This window comes from Carcharodon carcharias, chromosome 8 (assembly GCF_017639515.1).
Source record: "Carcharodon carcharias isolate sCarCar2 chromosome 8, sCarCar2.pri, whole genome shotgun sequence".
NCBI lineage: Eukaryota > Metazoa > Chordata > Chondrichthyes > Lamniformes > Lamnidae > Carcharodon > Carcharodon carcharias.
The window spans coordinates 27,899,580-27,918,164 of NC_054474.1; the positions used below are offsets into that span (position 1 = coordinate 27,899,580).

Genomic DNA, 18,585 nt, shown 5'->3' on the forward strand with positions numbered 1-18,585 from the left:
CTACTCATTCAGTCACGGAATACAGGCTTCACAAGCAATGCTCACTAGCATTCATTGCCCACTTCAGGGTCTCAGTTAGCATCCAGGTGAGAAGGCTGCCTGCAATCCTTTCTGTCTCAGACTTAATCAGGGGGAGGTGGGGAGGCAGCAGGATCACTACCCCGCATTCTCCCACCTGGTCAAATGGCCCCCACCACCTCAGAACTCACCTCGAGGATTGGGCTGGGGCATTAAATTCCACCATGGTGTGTAATTGGAGTCTCGTGAAGGTGGTTGATTTCTTTATTGAGCCAATGGGCTGAATCTTACCTATGTTGGGCGGGCTAGGCTGGTGCGGGCAGGGGCAGGCGCAGAGCCAATCGCCGCCCGCAATCAGCTGAGCACCGCCATTTTCTATATAGACCGGCCAATTAAGGCCCACCCAGCGTGACACATGGCCGGTGGCGCGCTCAGCACTACCTGTGCAGGCAAGGGAAGGAGGGAGAGTCGGGGCAGTGTTGCTAACAACTTTAACTGTTTCTTTAATGGCCTTAATAGGCTATTGACAGTTCAGCGGGCGCGCAGCCGCCTCTGGCGTGCACCCACTGAACAAAATATCTAAATGACGCGCGATGATGTCAGGACGCACACCTGATGTCATCGTGTGTCATTTTGTGCGTCAGCATGTCGGGCCCACCCCTGCACACCGACAGCAATATTTTGGCCAATGGTTCTTTACCATGGCCCAGCAGCTCATTTTGTTCAGTTGTCACCCACAATTTAGTTATTGTTTTTAATTTCACAACTTGCCATAATGATACTTGAACTCTGACATCTGTGTCTGTTTCTAAAAGCATTATACTATTTACCCTTACATGCTATCTGCAGTTACCATACGACAGCTTCCATTTCTATAGCACTCATTAGGTACAAACAACTCATAGCACTTTACAATATCTTAGACAGCAACTTGATAATGAGCAGGGAGAGAAGTGGAAGGGATCAGGTGTAGGCAAAAACATAGCTGAAGACAAGGGCATTAGGAGAAGTAAATGGTAATATAATCACAGATCAGTCCATTCATGCTAAACCTGCTGTCGACCTTTTGCCGTCCTTCTCTCCCCATCAGTATTGCTCACTGTTGAGTTTCAGCAAAATCTCTCAGTGCTACAAACTCAACAAATCTAACTCACGCACGTCCATGTTTTGCAGCCTCAATGACAGCTGAGAATGCTTGGAAATGAACAGCTGTATATGGTGCCACCTGAGCACTTTAATAATTTGCAACCTTATAGCACACTCCTTGTACTTTGTTATCCTCGGTACCTGTTTAAACATTGTAAGCTTTTTGTCTGAAATGAATTACAACAGAATTAAGGAGAAGCCAGCTCTGAAGCATAACAGCAAGAAGCAAAGGCCAGTTGGAATTAGAGCTGGATTTTAACTCCTACCCATTGTGCACGGAGGTTGCTATTGCTGCAACCACTGCTATCGTTACCTCTTGGAAGCCACACATAGTCAACACCCAGGAGATTCTTGTTTAAATTTTAATTAGTTCTTAGCATAACCATAAATAATATAAACATACAAGATTATAATCCTGAGAGCAGCACAGCAGAGGAAGAAAAAATAGAAAAGCAACATAATCCCTTCTCAAGTAAGAAGCTAGTTATTTATCAAATGTAATTTTTAAAAAAAAGAAATTAAATCAGAAGTCAATTGCTTTATATCTTTAAAAATAGCTCTGTGGGAAGGGACTGGAAATCTTCATGTTAATTTTAATAAAGTTGGCGAAATCATAAAAAGCGTGGCCATTTTGTACCCCTGCTAACATTTTACATGGAAATTATCAAGAGGAGTTTCAATCTCAAAACATTGAAAACTTGATGCTCACCAAGGGAGAAAATCAGAGAGAGAATCTTCCCAAGTGGCTCTCGGGGTCTCTGACTGACCATCCATAATACAATCTCTAGAGCATTCTCTCACACGGGGTGGTGGGAAGATACATGAAGAATGGAAAAATAATGAAACCAGTTACAAAGAAAACAATGCAATACTCCCATCTTTAACCTCAACACTTTAAAAAGTAACAGTAAAACAGTTATTAATTCACTCTGAATAATGACAATGTGTTTCTGGGAATGTTTTTATGCTTTTATGTTTTATAGCTCCACTTTGCTATTTAGGATTTTCTGCATTTTTTCAACATCCTAAGGCTGCAAAAAGCCCAATATAAATGCAAGTCTTTCCTTCTTTCTTCAAAAATGCAGAAAGCACTGCTCATGCCTTAAAACGAGAGACAGGCTATAATTTGCCTAATAGCACAGTTGTTTTGAGATGCACTGTGACAGGTCTTCTCTAATGGCTCAACATTTAACTCACTGGAAAGGACTTTTATCAATGCTGCTGGATTGTCTTTCTTCTCAAACCAATCTTCACCACAGAATACTTACCGAAATTCAAGACCATTCCCTTTGTCAGTAGTGTGTTTGTTCTGTGAATACAAAAGTGGAGTGCTTTCTTGGAACATAATGAGCAAACTAAAGAGGCAGCATTGTTTTAGCAATCTGGATCTGTGTCTTCAAAGTAGCATGTGGCCTATCATGTTGAGTGGTGTCCTAGCCTCTTTACAAGTGAAGTTTAAGACCGATTCCATTATTGATCATACGTTTTTCTCTTGCTAAGACGCCATGCTCCTACTGCCTATACCTACAAAGGTAATCAATAGGAATGGTAATACCCCAACATCACTAAAATTCATTGAATTGTTAGAGTAATGGAAAACAAGAGTTATGCCAGCAAGAACAGCTGGTAAGAATAGATAAATCCTCAACAGCTGTTCTTAACTGTTTTTTCACCAGGACTTGACAGTCTGGGAGAGATATAGACTTAGTATGTGAGCTTAGTGCCCTTCAAAATCCGAGAAAAGCTTACAGCAGTAAATACTGGCTTTTCTTGCACAGTATCTGGAGTTTGCATTAGGACTGTAGGGAGAAGCCCTTTGACCATTGCAGGTGAATCGTACTCTATTAAGTGCTATTTTAATGGCTATATTTTAACAGAGCACTACACATACAGCCTTGCTTCTTTGTGGACAGCTGCTGACTAAAACTCAGCTTAGGCAACAACTTGCTTAAAAAACAATATTGTAAAGTTCCAATCATAAAGCACTAGAAAGGATTTTCTTAGAACCGTCTGTTTTTCTATGTTTAATGTGACACATTCTCTGATTCGGATGATTTTTGAGGTTATCTATAAAGTGGGTTACAGCCTTATTTAAAAAAAATATTCTCTATATTATATGAACTAGTGGTAAAAGTGACACAGTTCTGAATACCCACAAGACAGAGCAAATTGAAACTGCTACTCAGCAACTGTATTAAAATGAGGTTCATGGGAATAACTTGGTAAGCACTCCCAAGTATCTGTTATTCTCCTTGCAATTGCTGAATGTGTTTTTTTTTATATTGTGCCCATACATGGGAAAAGTAGATGAGCTAATTGGCAAATTGGAACTGGTAACTGATAAAAGAGATTTGCTATCAGCCTGAGCACAACAGCAATGGTTGGAGTGGCTATTGCTATGTTGTGACATCTTAACTAAAGTCATGTCAGATTCCTGACATGAGACTTTTCCCATTTATTTGGCATACAGCCTGTGACAAGTGGATTTTTTCAGATGATGGGAAAGACAAGTGTCTTCAGTGCTGATCATTATTGTTGTGATTGATCTTTAATGCTACCTGGTGGCTATATATTTGGCAAAAAGTCCAACTGCATTCTGAAAGAGTCAGCGCTGGTACTTTGGAAGGTGGCTTCCAAGTATCTCGGTTTTTCCATCGCACAGTTGATTTTAACACATTCATCATTTTTTTTTAAAGAATAAATACGTCCTGATTTGTAATCATCTTGATATATTAAAATGTTTTGGAGAGAAAATATGATGTGGAGAATAATAAGCATTAGTATAACAGTTTATTTAAGGTTCCCCCTACACTAGCCCTGAACTTGCATCTTTCTCTAGTTTCTCTCCTATCTCTGCTCAACCTTCTCTGAGCCCATTCTGTCCATGAGACCCACCTTCTGATCCTTTGACCCGCTAAACAACTAATCACTCAACTTCCCCTCCTGGCTTCCATGTTAGCCAAGATTGTTAAAGACTCTCTCACATCAGACACTGTTCCCCTCTCTTTCAGATCTGCATCATTCTCTCCTCAAAACAAAACTCTTGATACCTCCATCCATGCAAACTAAAGCCCTACTTCCACCCATTCATTCCAATTCAAAGTATTTGAATGTGTTGTCACTTCCAAAATCTGGGCCCATTTCCCCCAGAATTCCATCCTTGAATGCCTCCAATCAAGTTTCTGGGTTGTTCTTACCACATTATCAAAATGGCTCCTATCAAAGTCACAAATGATAACCAATGTGACTTTAAAACGGGAAGTGCTGGAAAAAACTCAACAGGCCTGGCATCGCCTATGGAGAGAGAATCAGAGTTAATATTTCAGCGCTCTGAAGAAGAGTCATATGGACTCAACATTAACTCTGTTTCTCTCTCCACAGATGTTGCCAGACCTGCTGAGTTTTTCCAGTATTTCCTGTTTTTTTTTTAGATTTCCAGCATGTACAGTATTTTGCTTTTATCTATATGACTTTTCCTGGATGATACTCACAAAGCTGAATATTCCACACAGTCCCCTGTCTTGCTATTCAATCTCTTTTCTTTAACCCACAGAAAGGAACTGGTCTCTTTCACCCAGGCGTTCTGTTTTAACCCTCAGAAAAACTGGCAATTCCCCTCCAGCTCTCTGCATTACTCAGCCAGGGGACTAAAAGGTTACATGCTCCCTGACTGATTCTCATAACACCCAGCCCAGCTGGTCCCTTCCAGTCTCTGTTCACACCAATTCGACTTGATATAACTTGCTATATGTACAATCCCATAACATAAGAGGCTGCTGAAAGTTAGCCAAGTGAGCCATTATTTCAGGCTTTTCAGTCCATATTACAATAGTAAACTCCCTGGATGTTGATAGTGGGGGATTCAGTGTTGGTAATGCCATTGAATGCCAAGGGGAGATGGTCAGATTCTCTCTCGTTGGAGATGATCATTGCCTGGCACTTGTGTGGCATGAATGTTACTTGCCACCTATCAGCCCAGGCTTGAATGTTGTCCAGGCCTTGCTGCATGCAGGCATGGACTGTTTCACTATTTGAGGAGCTGCAACTGTTACTGAACAATCATCAGTAAACATCCCCACTTCTGACCTTATGATGGAGGGAAAGTCATTGATGAAGCAGCTGCAGATGGATGGGCTCGCACCTTGCTCTGAGGAACTCCTGCAGCAATGTCCTGGGGCTGAGATGCTTGGACTCCAACAATTGCAGCCACATTCCTTTGTGCTAAGTGTGACTCCAACCAATTAAGAGTTTACCCGTTGATTCCCATTGACTTCAATTTTGCTAGGACTTCTTGATGCTACACTCAGTTAAACGCTGCCTTTATGTCAAAGGCAATTGCTCTCACCTCACCTCACCCATTCCCTACTTTCCACTGTCCACCAATATCCAGTACAAGCCTACCGACTCCCACAGCTACCTCGACTACCGCTCCTCACACCCCGCTTCCTGTAAGGACTCCATCCCATTCTCTCAGTTCCTTCACCTCCATCGCATCTGTTCTGATGATGTTACTTATAAAAGCAGTTCCTCTGACATGTCCTCCTTCTTCCTTAACCGAGGTTTTCCACCCACGGTCGTTGACAGGGCCCTCAACCGTGTCCAGCCCATCTCCCGCGCATCCGCCCTCACACCTTCTCCTCCCTTCCAGAAACATGATAGGGTCTCCCTTGTCCTCACTTATCACCCCACCAGCCTCCACATTCAAAGGATCATCCTCCACCATTTCCGCCAACTCCAGCATGATGCCACCACCAAACACATCTTCCCTTCACCCCCCCTGGCAGCATTCCGTAGGGATCATTCCCTCCGGGACACCCTGGTCCACTCCTCCATCACCCTCTACTCCTCAACCCCCACGTATGGCACCTCCCCATGCCCACACAAAAGATGCAACACTTGCCCCTTCACTTCCTCTCTCCTCACCGTCCAAGGGCCCAAACACTCCTTTCAAGTGAAGCAGCATTTCACTTGCATTTCCCCCAACTTAGTCTATTGCATTTGTTGCTTCCAATGCAGTCTCCTCTACATTGGAGAGACCAAACGTAAACTGGGCGACCGCTTTGCAGAACACTTGTGGTCTGTCCGCAAGAATGACCCAAACCTCCCTGTCGCTTGCCATTTTAACACTCCACCCTGCTCTCTTGCCCACATGTCTGTCCTTGGCTTGCTGCATTGTTCCAGTGAAGCCCAGCGCAAACTGGAGGAACAGCACCTCATCTTCCGACTAGGCACTTTACATCCTTCCGGACTGAATATTGAATTCAACAACTTTAGATCTTGAACTCCCTCCTCCATCCCCACCCCCTTTCTGTTTCTTCCCCTTTCCTTTTGTTTTTTCCAATTAGTTATATCGATTGTTCTTTTCCCACCTATTTCCATTATTTTTAAATCTTTTATGCCCCGCTAGTCTTTCCACCCCACCCCCAATAGAACTGTACCTTGCGTGCCCTACCATCCATTCTTAATTAGCACATTCGTTTAGATAATATCACTACCTTCAACACCTGTGTTCTTTTGTTCTTTTGTCTGTGACATCTTTTGATTATCTGTTCCTATCACTGCTTGCTTGTCCCTACAACCACACCGCCCCCCCGCCCCCAACTTCTCACCCCACCACCTTAAACCAATTTATATTTCACCCCTCTCCTTATATTCGCTCAGTTCTATGGAAGGGTCATGAGGACTCGAAACGTCAACTCTTTTCTTCTCTGCCGATGCTGCCAGACCTGCTGAGTTTTTCCAGGTAATTCTGTTTTTGTTTTGGATTTCCAGCATCCGCAGTTTTTTGTTTTTATCCTTACTTTCCCTCTCCCTGGCAACTATCTGAGGCTGAACTGAACCATTCCCAACCTTGGTGTTATAATTGACTTTCCAATCTTCCAATCATATATCTGCACCATCACTAAGGCTGCCTATCTCCAGCTACTTAACATCGCCCATCTCTGCCTCACCTCAGTTCTCCTGCTGCTGAAACCCTCTTCCATGCCTGTGTTATCTCTAGACTTTACTATTCAAACGCAGTCATGACCCCCCCACCCAAGCCCACCATCTGAAAGTCTGAACTCATTCAAAACTCTATCATCCAAGACCCAACTCACACCAAGTTCAGCTCACCCAGCACATTGGCACTCATTGGACTTCACTGGCTTCTGGCCTGGTAATGTCTTGATTTTAAAATTCTAATCCTTGCTTTGAAATATTCTCATGGCCTCGCCCCTCTCTATTGCTGGTCATCTCCTCCAACCCTACGACTCCTCTAATTTTGGACTTTTGAATATCCCCAGTTTTAATTGCTCCACCATTGGTGGCAGTGCCTTCAAATGCCAAGGTCATAAGCTCTGGAATTTCCTCCCTACACCTCTCAGCCTCTCTACCTCTCTTTCCTCCTTTCAGCCATTTCGTAAAAACCTACCTCTTTGGACAAGCTTTTGATCATCTGCCCTAAATATCGCATCCAGTGGCTCAATGCCAAATTTTATTTTTTCATGCTCCTATTGTAGGGCATTTTATTATGTTAAAGTTGCTATTTAAATGGAGGTTGTTGTTGATGTTCTTGCTAATAGTTAAAATGGATTGATTCAATAATCACTCTCTATAGGCAGGATAAGTTTAAGATGCCAAACAGTTTTCTTGTGAAGAATGGGCCTTAAGGTAGCCCGAACATATCTGCAAGACTGTACACATGAAGCAATTTAGATGGTGAGGCCCATCACAATGAGGCCTGAACTTGAAGATATGGAGATGCAGAACAGCATTGGAACAGCAAGAGAATCATAGATCTGCCAGCAAGGGCAATTGATGAGCGAGAAGCAGCCAGGTTAACAGCTGCAGAGACCTACGTGCCAGGAATGACAGTTGGTAGGACTGAAACAGTGAGGAAAAAGAATGGAATGCCAGGAAAAAGGAAGCCGGAGGTGGAAAAAGGTGAGGAACAGGCGATTAGAAAAAATACTGAGAATGTATGGAGATGAAGCAATAGCCTCGAAAAGGCTGCTGGGTCTAGAAAAAGGCCAGGAAGGGATAACCCAGGCACACAAGTTAGCTGGGGCTTAGAAAAAAGCAAGGAGGATGCAGTTGGTTTCAAGAAATGGCAAGGGCTGGAGGGACAGCTGGGAACCTCTACTGGGCATGAAAGCAGCAGAACCTAGAAATGAGAAACCATGAAGCAGCATCAGGAGAACTGTAGGGTAGAGGAAAATATAAATAGATTAAAAGCAATGCCAGTCGAGACATGCAATAATGTCCTGTTTTGTCTTATACTTTGTATGTAGATGGGCAGGAATGCAAGCAATTTAATGTTCATTTGGTAGTAAGTACATTTCTTTCTGTAAATGCATTGAATTCATCTGCACTATTGAAACCATATTATTATATTATTTCATTATCATAAACCTATTAATTGGGCAGAATCACTGCCACACATGACCATTTATTTCTGCATTCGGGAGATAGTGTTAACATGGTCTGATTGCAGATTCTGAGGTCAGAACACCTTTTGCCTTTTAGCTAGAAGCTTTCAATGGTTTCACAGCTCTGCAACACTGAAAGCATTATTAGAAAGTACAAATGAACACAGCAACATGTGTACTTCTTGACAGCGGTATAGCTGTAAGAGACCAAGGCACCTTAGTTGCCTCAATGTTCAATATATTCAGCCAATACAGAGTAGCGATCAACAAAACCAATATAATGCTGGACTAAAAATAGAAGATGCTGGAAACACTCAGCAGGACAGGCAGCATCTGTGGAGAAAGATACAGGGTTAATGCTTCAGGTCGATGACCTTTCATCAGTTCTAATGAAAGATGATCAAACTGAAATGTTAACTCTATTTTGCTCTCCACAGATGCTGCCTGTCCTGCTGAGTGCTTCCAACATTTTCTGCTTTTATTTCAGATTTCCTGTAACTGGCATGTATTGCTTTTGTTGTAATGTTAAACTACATAGCTAATAGAGTAGAATACAAGCCAAAGGGAGGTGTAATCAAACTGTACTCTTATTAAATACGTGTGCAATATAGTCAGGGATGCAAGATTACACAGCAGGAAGGCTCACAGCACATATAAACTTGTCAGATCACACCACGATTACTGTGTCTTGGTCTGATCACCGTGAAACATTCACTGAGAGACATTCAAGAACACTGGAAGCAGTGCAGAGGCTGATCTCCAGTGTCAGCGATCTGAACTAAAAGGAAAGACTGACTGCTGTGACTTGAGCTTTCCAGCCTGCATGTCTAAGACATGTACTGAAGAGGTACTAAAGATAGTAGATGGTATGAGAAAGGACTTTCCAAAATTCTGCTGTGAATTAAACAGCGGGAGTAGGACGAGAGTACATGGTTTCCAGGTAGAAAACAACAACTTTACTGCTGATGTCATGGGATTCTAATTCATGGAGAGGGTGGTCAACACTTGGACTGAAATTCTGAACATCAATTGGGAACATAAGGTTGTTTATTGGCCGAGTGGCTTTCCTCATCTATAAGTATCTGTGATTGGGCAAACACTGAAATCGAGGCCTTCATTCGGCATTGAACCTACAGGTGCAGTACCTGGGGGTATCTGGAAGCTGGCCATAACACTGCAGTTCCTGCTCAGTCACCACAGGCTGCAATGCTACTGTGAGCATTTCATGTCAATCAGCTCTAGGTTGATGTTTAATCAGCCTACGGTTTCAAACAGCAGATTGTGAAGCAGTGTTAAAATCAAATGGAAGGGGTGCTTGATACCATGTGGCACATTTAAAGTATATTTTCAAGCCACAGAAACCACCACTGAACAGGAGTCCAGCCATGTGCTTTTCACACAACTGGCAACACATATTCAAAATTGCTCAATCAGAAAAGAACAACCTGGGTTAGGCAGCAAAGCAGAAGGGGATGGCAACTATTGTTTTAGGAATAAAATGTCCATATCCCACTGACAGATAATTCAACTACATAAAATACCTTTTGCTTCACAGCTGGAAATACCTTGGAGCAAAGCCCACTGCTTACTGCTGCAGGCGGTATTTATACCCATTTGACAGGAAATTGGTCATTACTAAATAAGTAAATACTTGCTTCAAAAATATTCACTGACAGCTATTTGGCGAACGCACCAGGGGGTAACTTTAGCCTATTTCATCCTGTGGGAAACTGGCACAGTCAGGACATTCGTCTGATTTGCAGCCCAACAAGTTTTACTTTGCATTGACATCTCAATTTGAAATGAGGGGCTTCCCAGTTGGTTTCTAAACATTAATTCATTTGATGAATGGGTGTAACAATTTTTGAAGCGCCGCTCCTTCCTCACAGATAATGGTGTGATTTTTGGTGTGATGCATTAATCAAGCAGGTTGAAGCATACACAGCAACCATCCAGAAGAGTCAGTGTGGGATTCAACTGACTTTGATCCTTGGCTGTCTATAACATGGTCGGTGAGCTGCCAATGTGAAATGTTCTCCTGAAAAGCAGCTCACTGATCTGGAGGTGAGATATTCAGGTGGGGCCCCTTTTGATGGTCCTACAGCAGCAACTTAATGGGGAGTTGTACTTAGCTTTGCGAGTATGAAAAAGCAATTGTTAGCAAGACATTAGTGACATACGAATTGCCCTCAATATTTAAAAAGTTCTTCCTCACATTCCCACTGCATCTTTTGCCCCAAACTTTAATGTTTTGTTTTATTCATTCATGGGATGGAGGCATTGTTAACTAGGCCAGCATTTTATTGCTCACACCTAATTGCCTTGAGAAGGTGGTGTTGAGCTGCCTTCTTGAACCGCTGCAGTCCATGTGGTGTAGGTACACCTGCAGTGCTGTTTGGGAGGGAGTTCCAGGATTTTGACCTAGTGACAGTGAAGGAACAGCGATATATTTCCAAGTCAGGATGGTGAGTGGCTTGGAGGGGAACTTCCATGTGGCGGTGTCCCCATGTGCCTGCTGCCCTTGTCCTTTTAGATGGTAGCAGTCATGGGTTTGGAAGGTGCTACCTAAGGTACCTTGGTGTGTGCCAATCTGTGCACCGCTTGATTCCTGTAGACCTTGTATCATCAATTAATGGGAATCTTTTTTCCTGTCTACCTTATCTAAACATTTCATAATATTGTGCACCTCTCTCAGATTTCCCCTCAATCTCCTTTGCTTCAAGGAGAACAACCCCAGCTTCTCCAACCTAACCTTGTAGCTAAAGTTCCCCAAGTCTGGAACCATTTTTATAAATCTCCTCTGCATTCTCTCAATGACCCTCACATCCTTCCTCAAGCGTGGTGACCAGAACTGGACACGATGCTTGTTGTGGCCTAACCACAGTTTTATCAAGGTGCATCAGTGACTTACAAAGAAAAGTGTGAAGCATATCAGGGTGCTGCTGACATACTACGTGATTCTTCTTTTGTGTTATTCATTCATGGGATGTGGGAGTCACTGGCTAGGCCAGCATTTATTGCCCATCCATAATTGCCATTGTTCAGAGGGCTTTTAAGAGTCAACCACATTGATGTGGGTGTGAAGTCACATATAGGCCAGACCAGGTGAGGATGGCAGATTTCCTACCCTAAAGGACATTAATAAACCAGATGGGTTTTTGTGACAATCAACAATGGTTTCATGGTCATCATTTAGCTTTTAATTGCAGATATTTATTGAATTAAAAATTCCACCATCTGCCATGGTGGGATATGAACAGAATCAGAATCACAGAATTGTTACAGTTCAGAAGGAGGCCATTCGGCCCATCGTGTCTGCACCGGCTCGCTGAGCATTTTAACTTAGTGCCAATCTCCTATCTTTTGCCCGTAACCCTGCACAAAGCATTACCCTGGGTCTCTGGATTATTAGCCCAGTGACAATACTACTACGCCACCATCTGCCCTACTACACCACTGCCTCCCCTGAGTGAGAATTGTGGGATATGTCAGAGCACCAAATTGAGAAGTGTAGATATCCAAGAGCATTATGATGAGGTGTGGTGTATGCTTCAGAAAGTATTCTCGTGATGAGTGTGAGATATATTTTTGTGGGAAGTATTGGGTATTTGAGAGAGAGCTATTCTGGTGAGTGCGAGGTGTATAAGAAGGGATTGTAGCAATGGATAAATCATGAAGTATGAGAATATCTGAGTGCAAGTGCAAAGATACACAGGCTGCAATAATTTCTGAAATATTTATGTTTTTTTAATACAAATTCAAGATTTTCACTGTTATTATACAATTTATTAGGAATCGAGATAAAGAGCTCAAGCTGGAACTGGCTGAGTTCCATGTCACTGCTCACTGTACATATCTAATACTCTAGAGTATGATTGCACTATCTCTGTAAGTAGGGAGTGCGTGATGTGTATCCTTCTTTTGTTTATGTGCAGGAGCCAATTTCACACTGACAGAGCTGGGAATCTGTGAGCCCTCCCCTCACCGCAGCACTGCTTACTGTCCAGACATGGGGCTCTTCCATCGTGGATATTCCCTCAGCGACGCTGACTCTGAAACAGAAGGTGCCATTTCTCCAGAGCATGCTATTAGGTTATGGGGGAGGGGCATCAAATCCAGACGCAGCTCAGGGCTGTCCAGTCGGGAGAATTCAGCCCTCACATTGACCGATTCAGAGAACGAGAAGGAATCTGATGAGGAAACAGGTATGTCTGTTTAAAAGCCAGTAAATGCACAGCTTTCAGTCTTACCACCACGTGGAAATGGGAAGCTGCTGTTCATAATGGTTTCTACTGTTTTTGCTGCTGTGGTACAGTAAGCAAGATAAGTTTGCAAAGAAATCCATTTTATTTCTATTTCCAACTTATACCATTGTATCATGGTGTTCATGATACTTTAGAAGGCTTATTTTTAACTCATAGTTTAGGTCCAGAGGAAGATCAGGGAGTGGCAACATAAGATAATGAATACAAGTGATGAAGTCATGGCACTGGCAACTTACCATGGGCCAATATCTGGTTTAGTGGCTAAAGGTTTGAAGCAAATTATTCATTTTACTTAGTATTGTTCCTACTTACAAGGCACAAAAATCTATACAACTGACTTTTGTTTCCAAAAATACATAAAATGTAGCCAGCGAACAAAGATTGCTCAAATGCACCTCTTGATGAATAATTTTAAACTCTTGTATCATTAAAGCTCTGACTGGTAGCAACCTAGCTGACTGCACTACCCTGTGGTAAGGTCATGGTGCAACACCTTCACTAGAGGGCCACATGTTGACCCTTTCATCTCATAATCAAATCTCTTTATGTGGGAACAACAAAGTGTCGGAACTGAAATAAGGGTTTTACTTTGCCGGGAGGTTTCCTGCTTCCACTTGTGAATGTTTTCGCACAACATATGGCCAATTTATATGCTGACACCTAAGTTCAATCTATTTGCTGTAGGGGAAGCTAATGATTAAAGTAGGATTTGATTATGATTCGATTATGGATATTTGCCTCTTTTAACTTCTGGCTGGTCACACCTTTGTGTGTTTGTACTTTTTGTGTGTGCATTTATCTAATTTTGGTCCCCATACATGGAAAAATTGCAGGGGATGATTGTAGAATGATACCTGGCATTTATGATGATAGTGTTCAGGAGATAGGGCTGTTTACTTTGGGTTAGTATGGATACAACTGAGATTTTAGGTGGATGAAGGAATTGGACTGGGCCTGGTGGATAGGTCATTGAAGTTAGAAAACAATTGCAGAACTAGATGGCATACATAAAAAATACATAACCAAAGAGCTAGCCAGAATGCCATGAAGTATTTCTTTTCAGAGTCATTGCCCTTTACCTAAACACGCAATGGGTGCTGATACATTATAGCATTTTGAACAGCAACTTGACAAGTCCCTGTGTATAGAGGATGTTTCTAGTGATAAAAAGTAAGTTACTAGTTAAGTGTGTAGAGCTGTGAGCCTCCTAGAGCTTGGTTTGATTGCATTAATGAGTTAGATAGTCTTTCCTGAATTGGTTAATTATTTTCCCTTTGCTTTGCTTTTCCCAAGGTAGGTTTAGGCTGTTGGTGCAGTAGTTGCATCATGTATAGACAAAGGTTGGGCTTGATGAGTTTGAGGTTCTTTTCACACCCTTTTCATATGTTTGAAGGTGCACATGACAACCTGTTATACAGCACTTTGGCACAGCATAGCAGAACTGGGAACAAGATCAATTTTTCAAAACCTTTGATATGAAAGTAAATCTTAACTGTAGAATCAAATTCAAAGATAAAGTTTATATTCTCAGTTGAGCTCGCTGAGGTTCATCTGCCTGTCTGATGCTTCTCTTAACCAGCATATCTGCCTCAGACAAAGTGTGGATCACATACATCAAGGAAACTTAGGACAAATGAGAATGAACAAGCTAAAAAATGTGTCTTTATTTCCTAGATTCATACAACACAGAAAGAGGGTATTTGGTCCATTATGCCTGGACCAGCTTTCTGAAAGAGCTATCAATTAGTCCCTTTCTTTTTCCACAAAGCCTTGTAAATGTTTCCCTTTCAAGTATATATCCAATTTCATTTTACAAGTTACTATTGAATCTACTTCCACTCCCCTTTCAGACAGTGCAGATCCATATCATCATAAGTTGGTGGTTAAAATAAATACTCCCCCAATGTGTCCTCTGGTTCCTGTTGCAGATGTAGATGACAGAACCAGTGCCGAAGGAAACTACAACTCTCTAAGTAGATGGTCACAGACATCTGTGGCCTCATCAGTGCGGTCTTTTGTGACATGTCATAGGCAGCTGCACACTATGCATCACCCTTGTGACAGATGCCTTCCTTACTGATCCTGGACATCATATCAGGATCATAACTGATGGGGCATCGTGGGCTCAGAGGCAACTGGAACTGGTGCCTGGACCAGTCAGGCGGTGCTCTGCAACACTCCTGCAAGGGTCTCATTCATTGTGTTGGTTTGCTTTGTTTTCCATAACCTGGCTCTCCAGAAAGATATGGGCCTTGAGGAGGGTGAGGAAAGGGACAACTCACCAAGGGAGGAGGGAAGAGAGGAGGAGGAATTGGAGGCAGAGGGAGATGGTGCTGAACAGAGAGGTGCCCCTGCTGCATGACGAGGTGACCTCCTCATGCCATCCTCTGGGAAAAGGACCTCCCTTCTCTCCCTTATTGGCGCATTTCTTGTGCTCCCCTGACATCTCCCTTCCCTGTGGTGCGGTGGCGGGCTTTGGCTCTCTCTTAGGGCAACCAGCAGCCTGAGTGCTGGCTGCCTTGTGTATCTGAAACCCATCTCCAATCCTGATTCCCACTAGCTTTAATTGGACAGAAAACTTGTCTCCATAACTGTTAAGCGTCTATTCCCTGGAATATCTGAAACTCAGCCAGCTTCCCGTGCGAGGTGAGTTTCTGACACAAATTCAGACGTGGCTACTGTTTCCTGTCTCCAAGGGGAAAATCCAATCCTTGTTGCCCATTATTAGATAAATTGATCTTAATCATTTTTCTGCGGCTTTTGCTACAATAGCTGTACCAATAATGTCATGGAGCATAACCTTTTTTGCTACCACTAGATGTCACTAGTTCACTTAGCTACCATGCTGACCTTTGCTGGGGTTACATGGCCAGAATTTTTGGGTCGGCAATCAGGGGCATGTGTCCCGATGTCAGCTCGCGTCATTCAGATCTTCAGTTTGGTAGGCGCGTATTGGAGTCAGCTGCCCGCCCACTGAACTGTCAAAGGTCTATTAAGGCCATTTAAATATCAATTAAATTAATTGACGGAGCTGCCTGTCCAACCTTAATTTTGGCGGGCAGGCGAAGAGCCCAGGTGGCTTTCTCATTTATCGTGAAACCTCACCCAAGGGCGAGATGAGTTTTCATGAAGTGTTTATACATTGAGTGAAAGTTTTTATTAAAGTTAATTGACATGTCCCAGCCCATGTGACACTGTCACATGAGGGGACATGTCTTAAAAATTTTATTTTTTCTTTATTAAAATTTTCCAAAAATCAAACTAATCTCCCTGAGGCAGCTCTGTGCCTCAGGGAGATTCCTGCGCTTGTGCATCACGCTGGACGGGCCCACATCCGCTCCAGTACAACCACCCCTGACAGGGAGAAAATTCTCCCCCATGCGTTTTTAGAAGTTCACCCATATAGCAATGAATAATTGAGCAGCACTGTAGATCTCCAATATATTGTACCTTCAAATGTGAGCTACACCTATCTTAAAATGAATGGGGGATTTGTCTGCCTCTGTCTCTGTTCCATTAGGTTGTGGGTATGGAATTATCTGTCTCACAGAATGAGACAGCTTCTACCCAAATGAGTACCAACAGGTTCAGTACAGGTAGAGGGGAGGACTGTGATTTTCTCATTGTGAAATGGGGTATGGTCACATCATTGTGAGTGGGAGCCCTTCAAGGTTGCTTCTGTGAACAAAAACTGTACCTGGCTCAGCTGGAATGGAGGCCTGTAGTTGTCTCAGCGTGAGTGTGTGCCTGCAGTGAGTGGCCCATGTGGACAGGAGTATGTCCCCACCTTTTACAAGTGTAATTCTGTCTCAGCTGATGGGGAAGGCTTTCTGTCTCACTCGGAATGTGGGTTGTGCTGGTCTTAGCCCATGATACTCACACTGGTAAACCTTTTCTGACAATCTTCAGCAATAGATATAACTTCCTGCAATCTCATAAGGTCTTGTTAGCCTCGTAAGTTGAAAATGTGCTTTAGGAAGCCAGTCCCTAGTTGAATTCTGGGGGAAATGTTATCCAATAGCATGTCAGCCAATTGACAGTGGTCTCATAGGTGTCAGACGTTCTGCACAAAAGAAATTGCAAATAATGACAAAAATAAAACAGGGATTTATAATTGGGTGAAGTTGCTCATATCGAGTTCACATGCTGTTTCTTTATCTCTTTAATGAACATGTTCCTTTGTTCTTTCTTATCGTGAAAGTTTTTAATGTTACCAAACGTTACAAACATTTTACGTGCCTGACTAAAGGCGCTTCAGTCAAGAAGTTTATAGTTGCAGTGACATTCTACAAGAACAGAACATGTACAGTTAGTCTAGCCGGCCACATCGTTCTCTGTCCATGCCCATATCTCACCACTAGCTTGCTTCAGAATTTGGCCATGTTAGCACCAGTGCGTGCCTTGCAGCTCAATCCAGCAATCTGTGCTTCACCACATAGCCCCATCAATAAGCGTGTGCGCTTCGCTGACCAATGCTATTTGAATGTGCTTCTGTCTCACCACCCAGCCCCACAATAATAGTGTGTGTGTTGCTAGATTGCTCTAACAATACAGGCCAGCATCTCACCACTGGTCCCGTAATAACAAAGAACATCTCACTGGCCAGTCCTATTAGTACATGCCTCACTGCTCTGCCCCATCAGTAAATACTCGCACCTCTCTGTGCAATCCTGCCAATTGAAGCCTGTGCCTCGTTGCCTTATCAGCCTTGAATCTCATTGCTTGGTCTGTCGGTACCAATATGTACCTGGCCACCCAACCCTGGTAACATCAATCTCAACATTTATTTCTATCTGTACCAGTATGCACCTTGACTCCCATCCATGAAGTACAGCCCTGGGGGCTCATAATCCCCTCATTGTCAAACTCCCTGTAGTAGCAGGAGGTGAGAAGACCAGGCTTGAGAAGTAATACTCCTGCTGTAAGGATGCCCAATTTTGGGTCCTAAAAAGCTCAAAACTTTACTTCCAAAATCTAAAAGGAAGATGCCTTTTCAGGCTGTTTTAAGAACATCAGCTGGTAACAGGGTTAATTGTTGCAGCATGATGGCATGCTATCTAAGAGCACCAATGGAATATCACATGACTCAATGCAGAGTGACGGGAACACATAGAAAAGTTCAGATCACTAAAGTTAGTCCTTGTGGAATCTTAGCTCCGTCTAGCGCCCATTGTAATTGGAACAAACAAATACCTATTGCCTTTATTAACCTGACTGATGAGTTATTTGAAACATATATCATCACCATTTGAACTAATATTTCAGTAGGCCAAGATAGAGATCATGTTTACAATTTTCACATAATATATATTTAGGTTAAGCATGGCTGCCAATCACTGAAGGTTTAGACGTTGTAATGACACTTGTAACGTTTGTCCTTCTGTGCCCATATGAAATGCAGCATTTTAGGTGTGTTTTCCTCCTGTTCATCAGTTCCAATAAACATCAAGGTAGCGTGCAAGAAAAATCAATGCATTTAGATTGATCTGTTGGTCCCGAATTACCTGTAATATAAGATGATAACACAGTAGTTTATGTAAAATAAATAGACAAATCTTCTATACTATAGCATATTTCTGTGCAGTGCTCCATCAGTACAATGTAGGACATCTTCGAAAATGCATTTCACTCTGAGAGACGTTGGCCTGACAAAATAAGCATCTTGCAATTGGGTGCCATGTCCTTAAATAATGGGGCCAAATAGATTGTGCTTGGTGCAAGATTTAAGCATTCAGGAAGTGGTTTAA

The 18,585-nt window shown here is 42.7% G+C and overlaps 1 protein-coding gene across 1 annotated transcript in view; it reads left to right on the top strand.

Moving 5' to 3' along the window:
- LOC121280981 (teneurin-2-like) overlaps positions 1-18,585 on the top strand; it is a 787,212-nt gene that overhangs the window by 45,687 nt on the left and 722,940 nt on the right. The window contains exon 2 of the mRNA XM_041193486.1: positions 12,509-12,778. Coding sequence (XP_041049420.1) covers positions 12,509-12,778 — 270 coding nt within the window. The remainder of the gene's footprint in view (positions 1-12,508; positions 12,779-18,585) is intronic.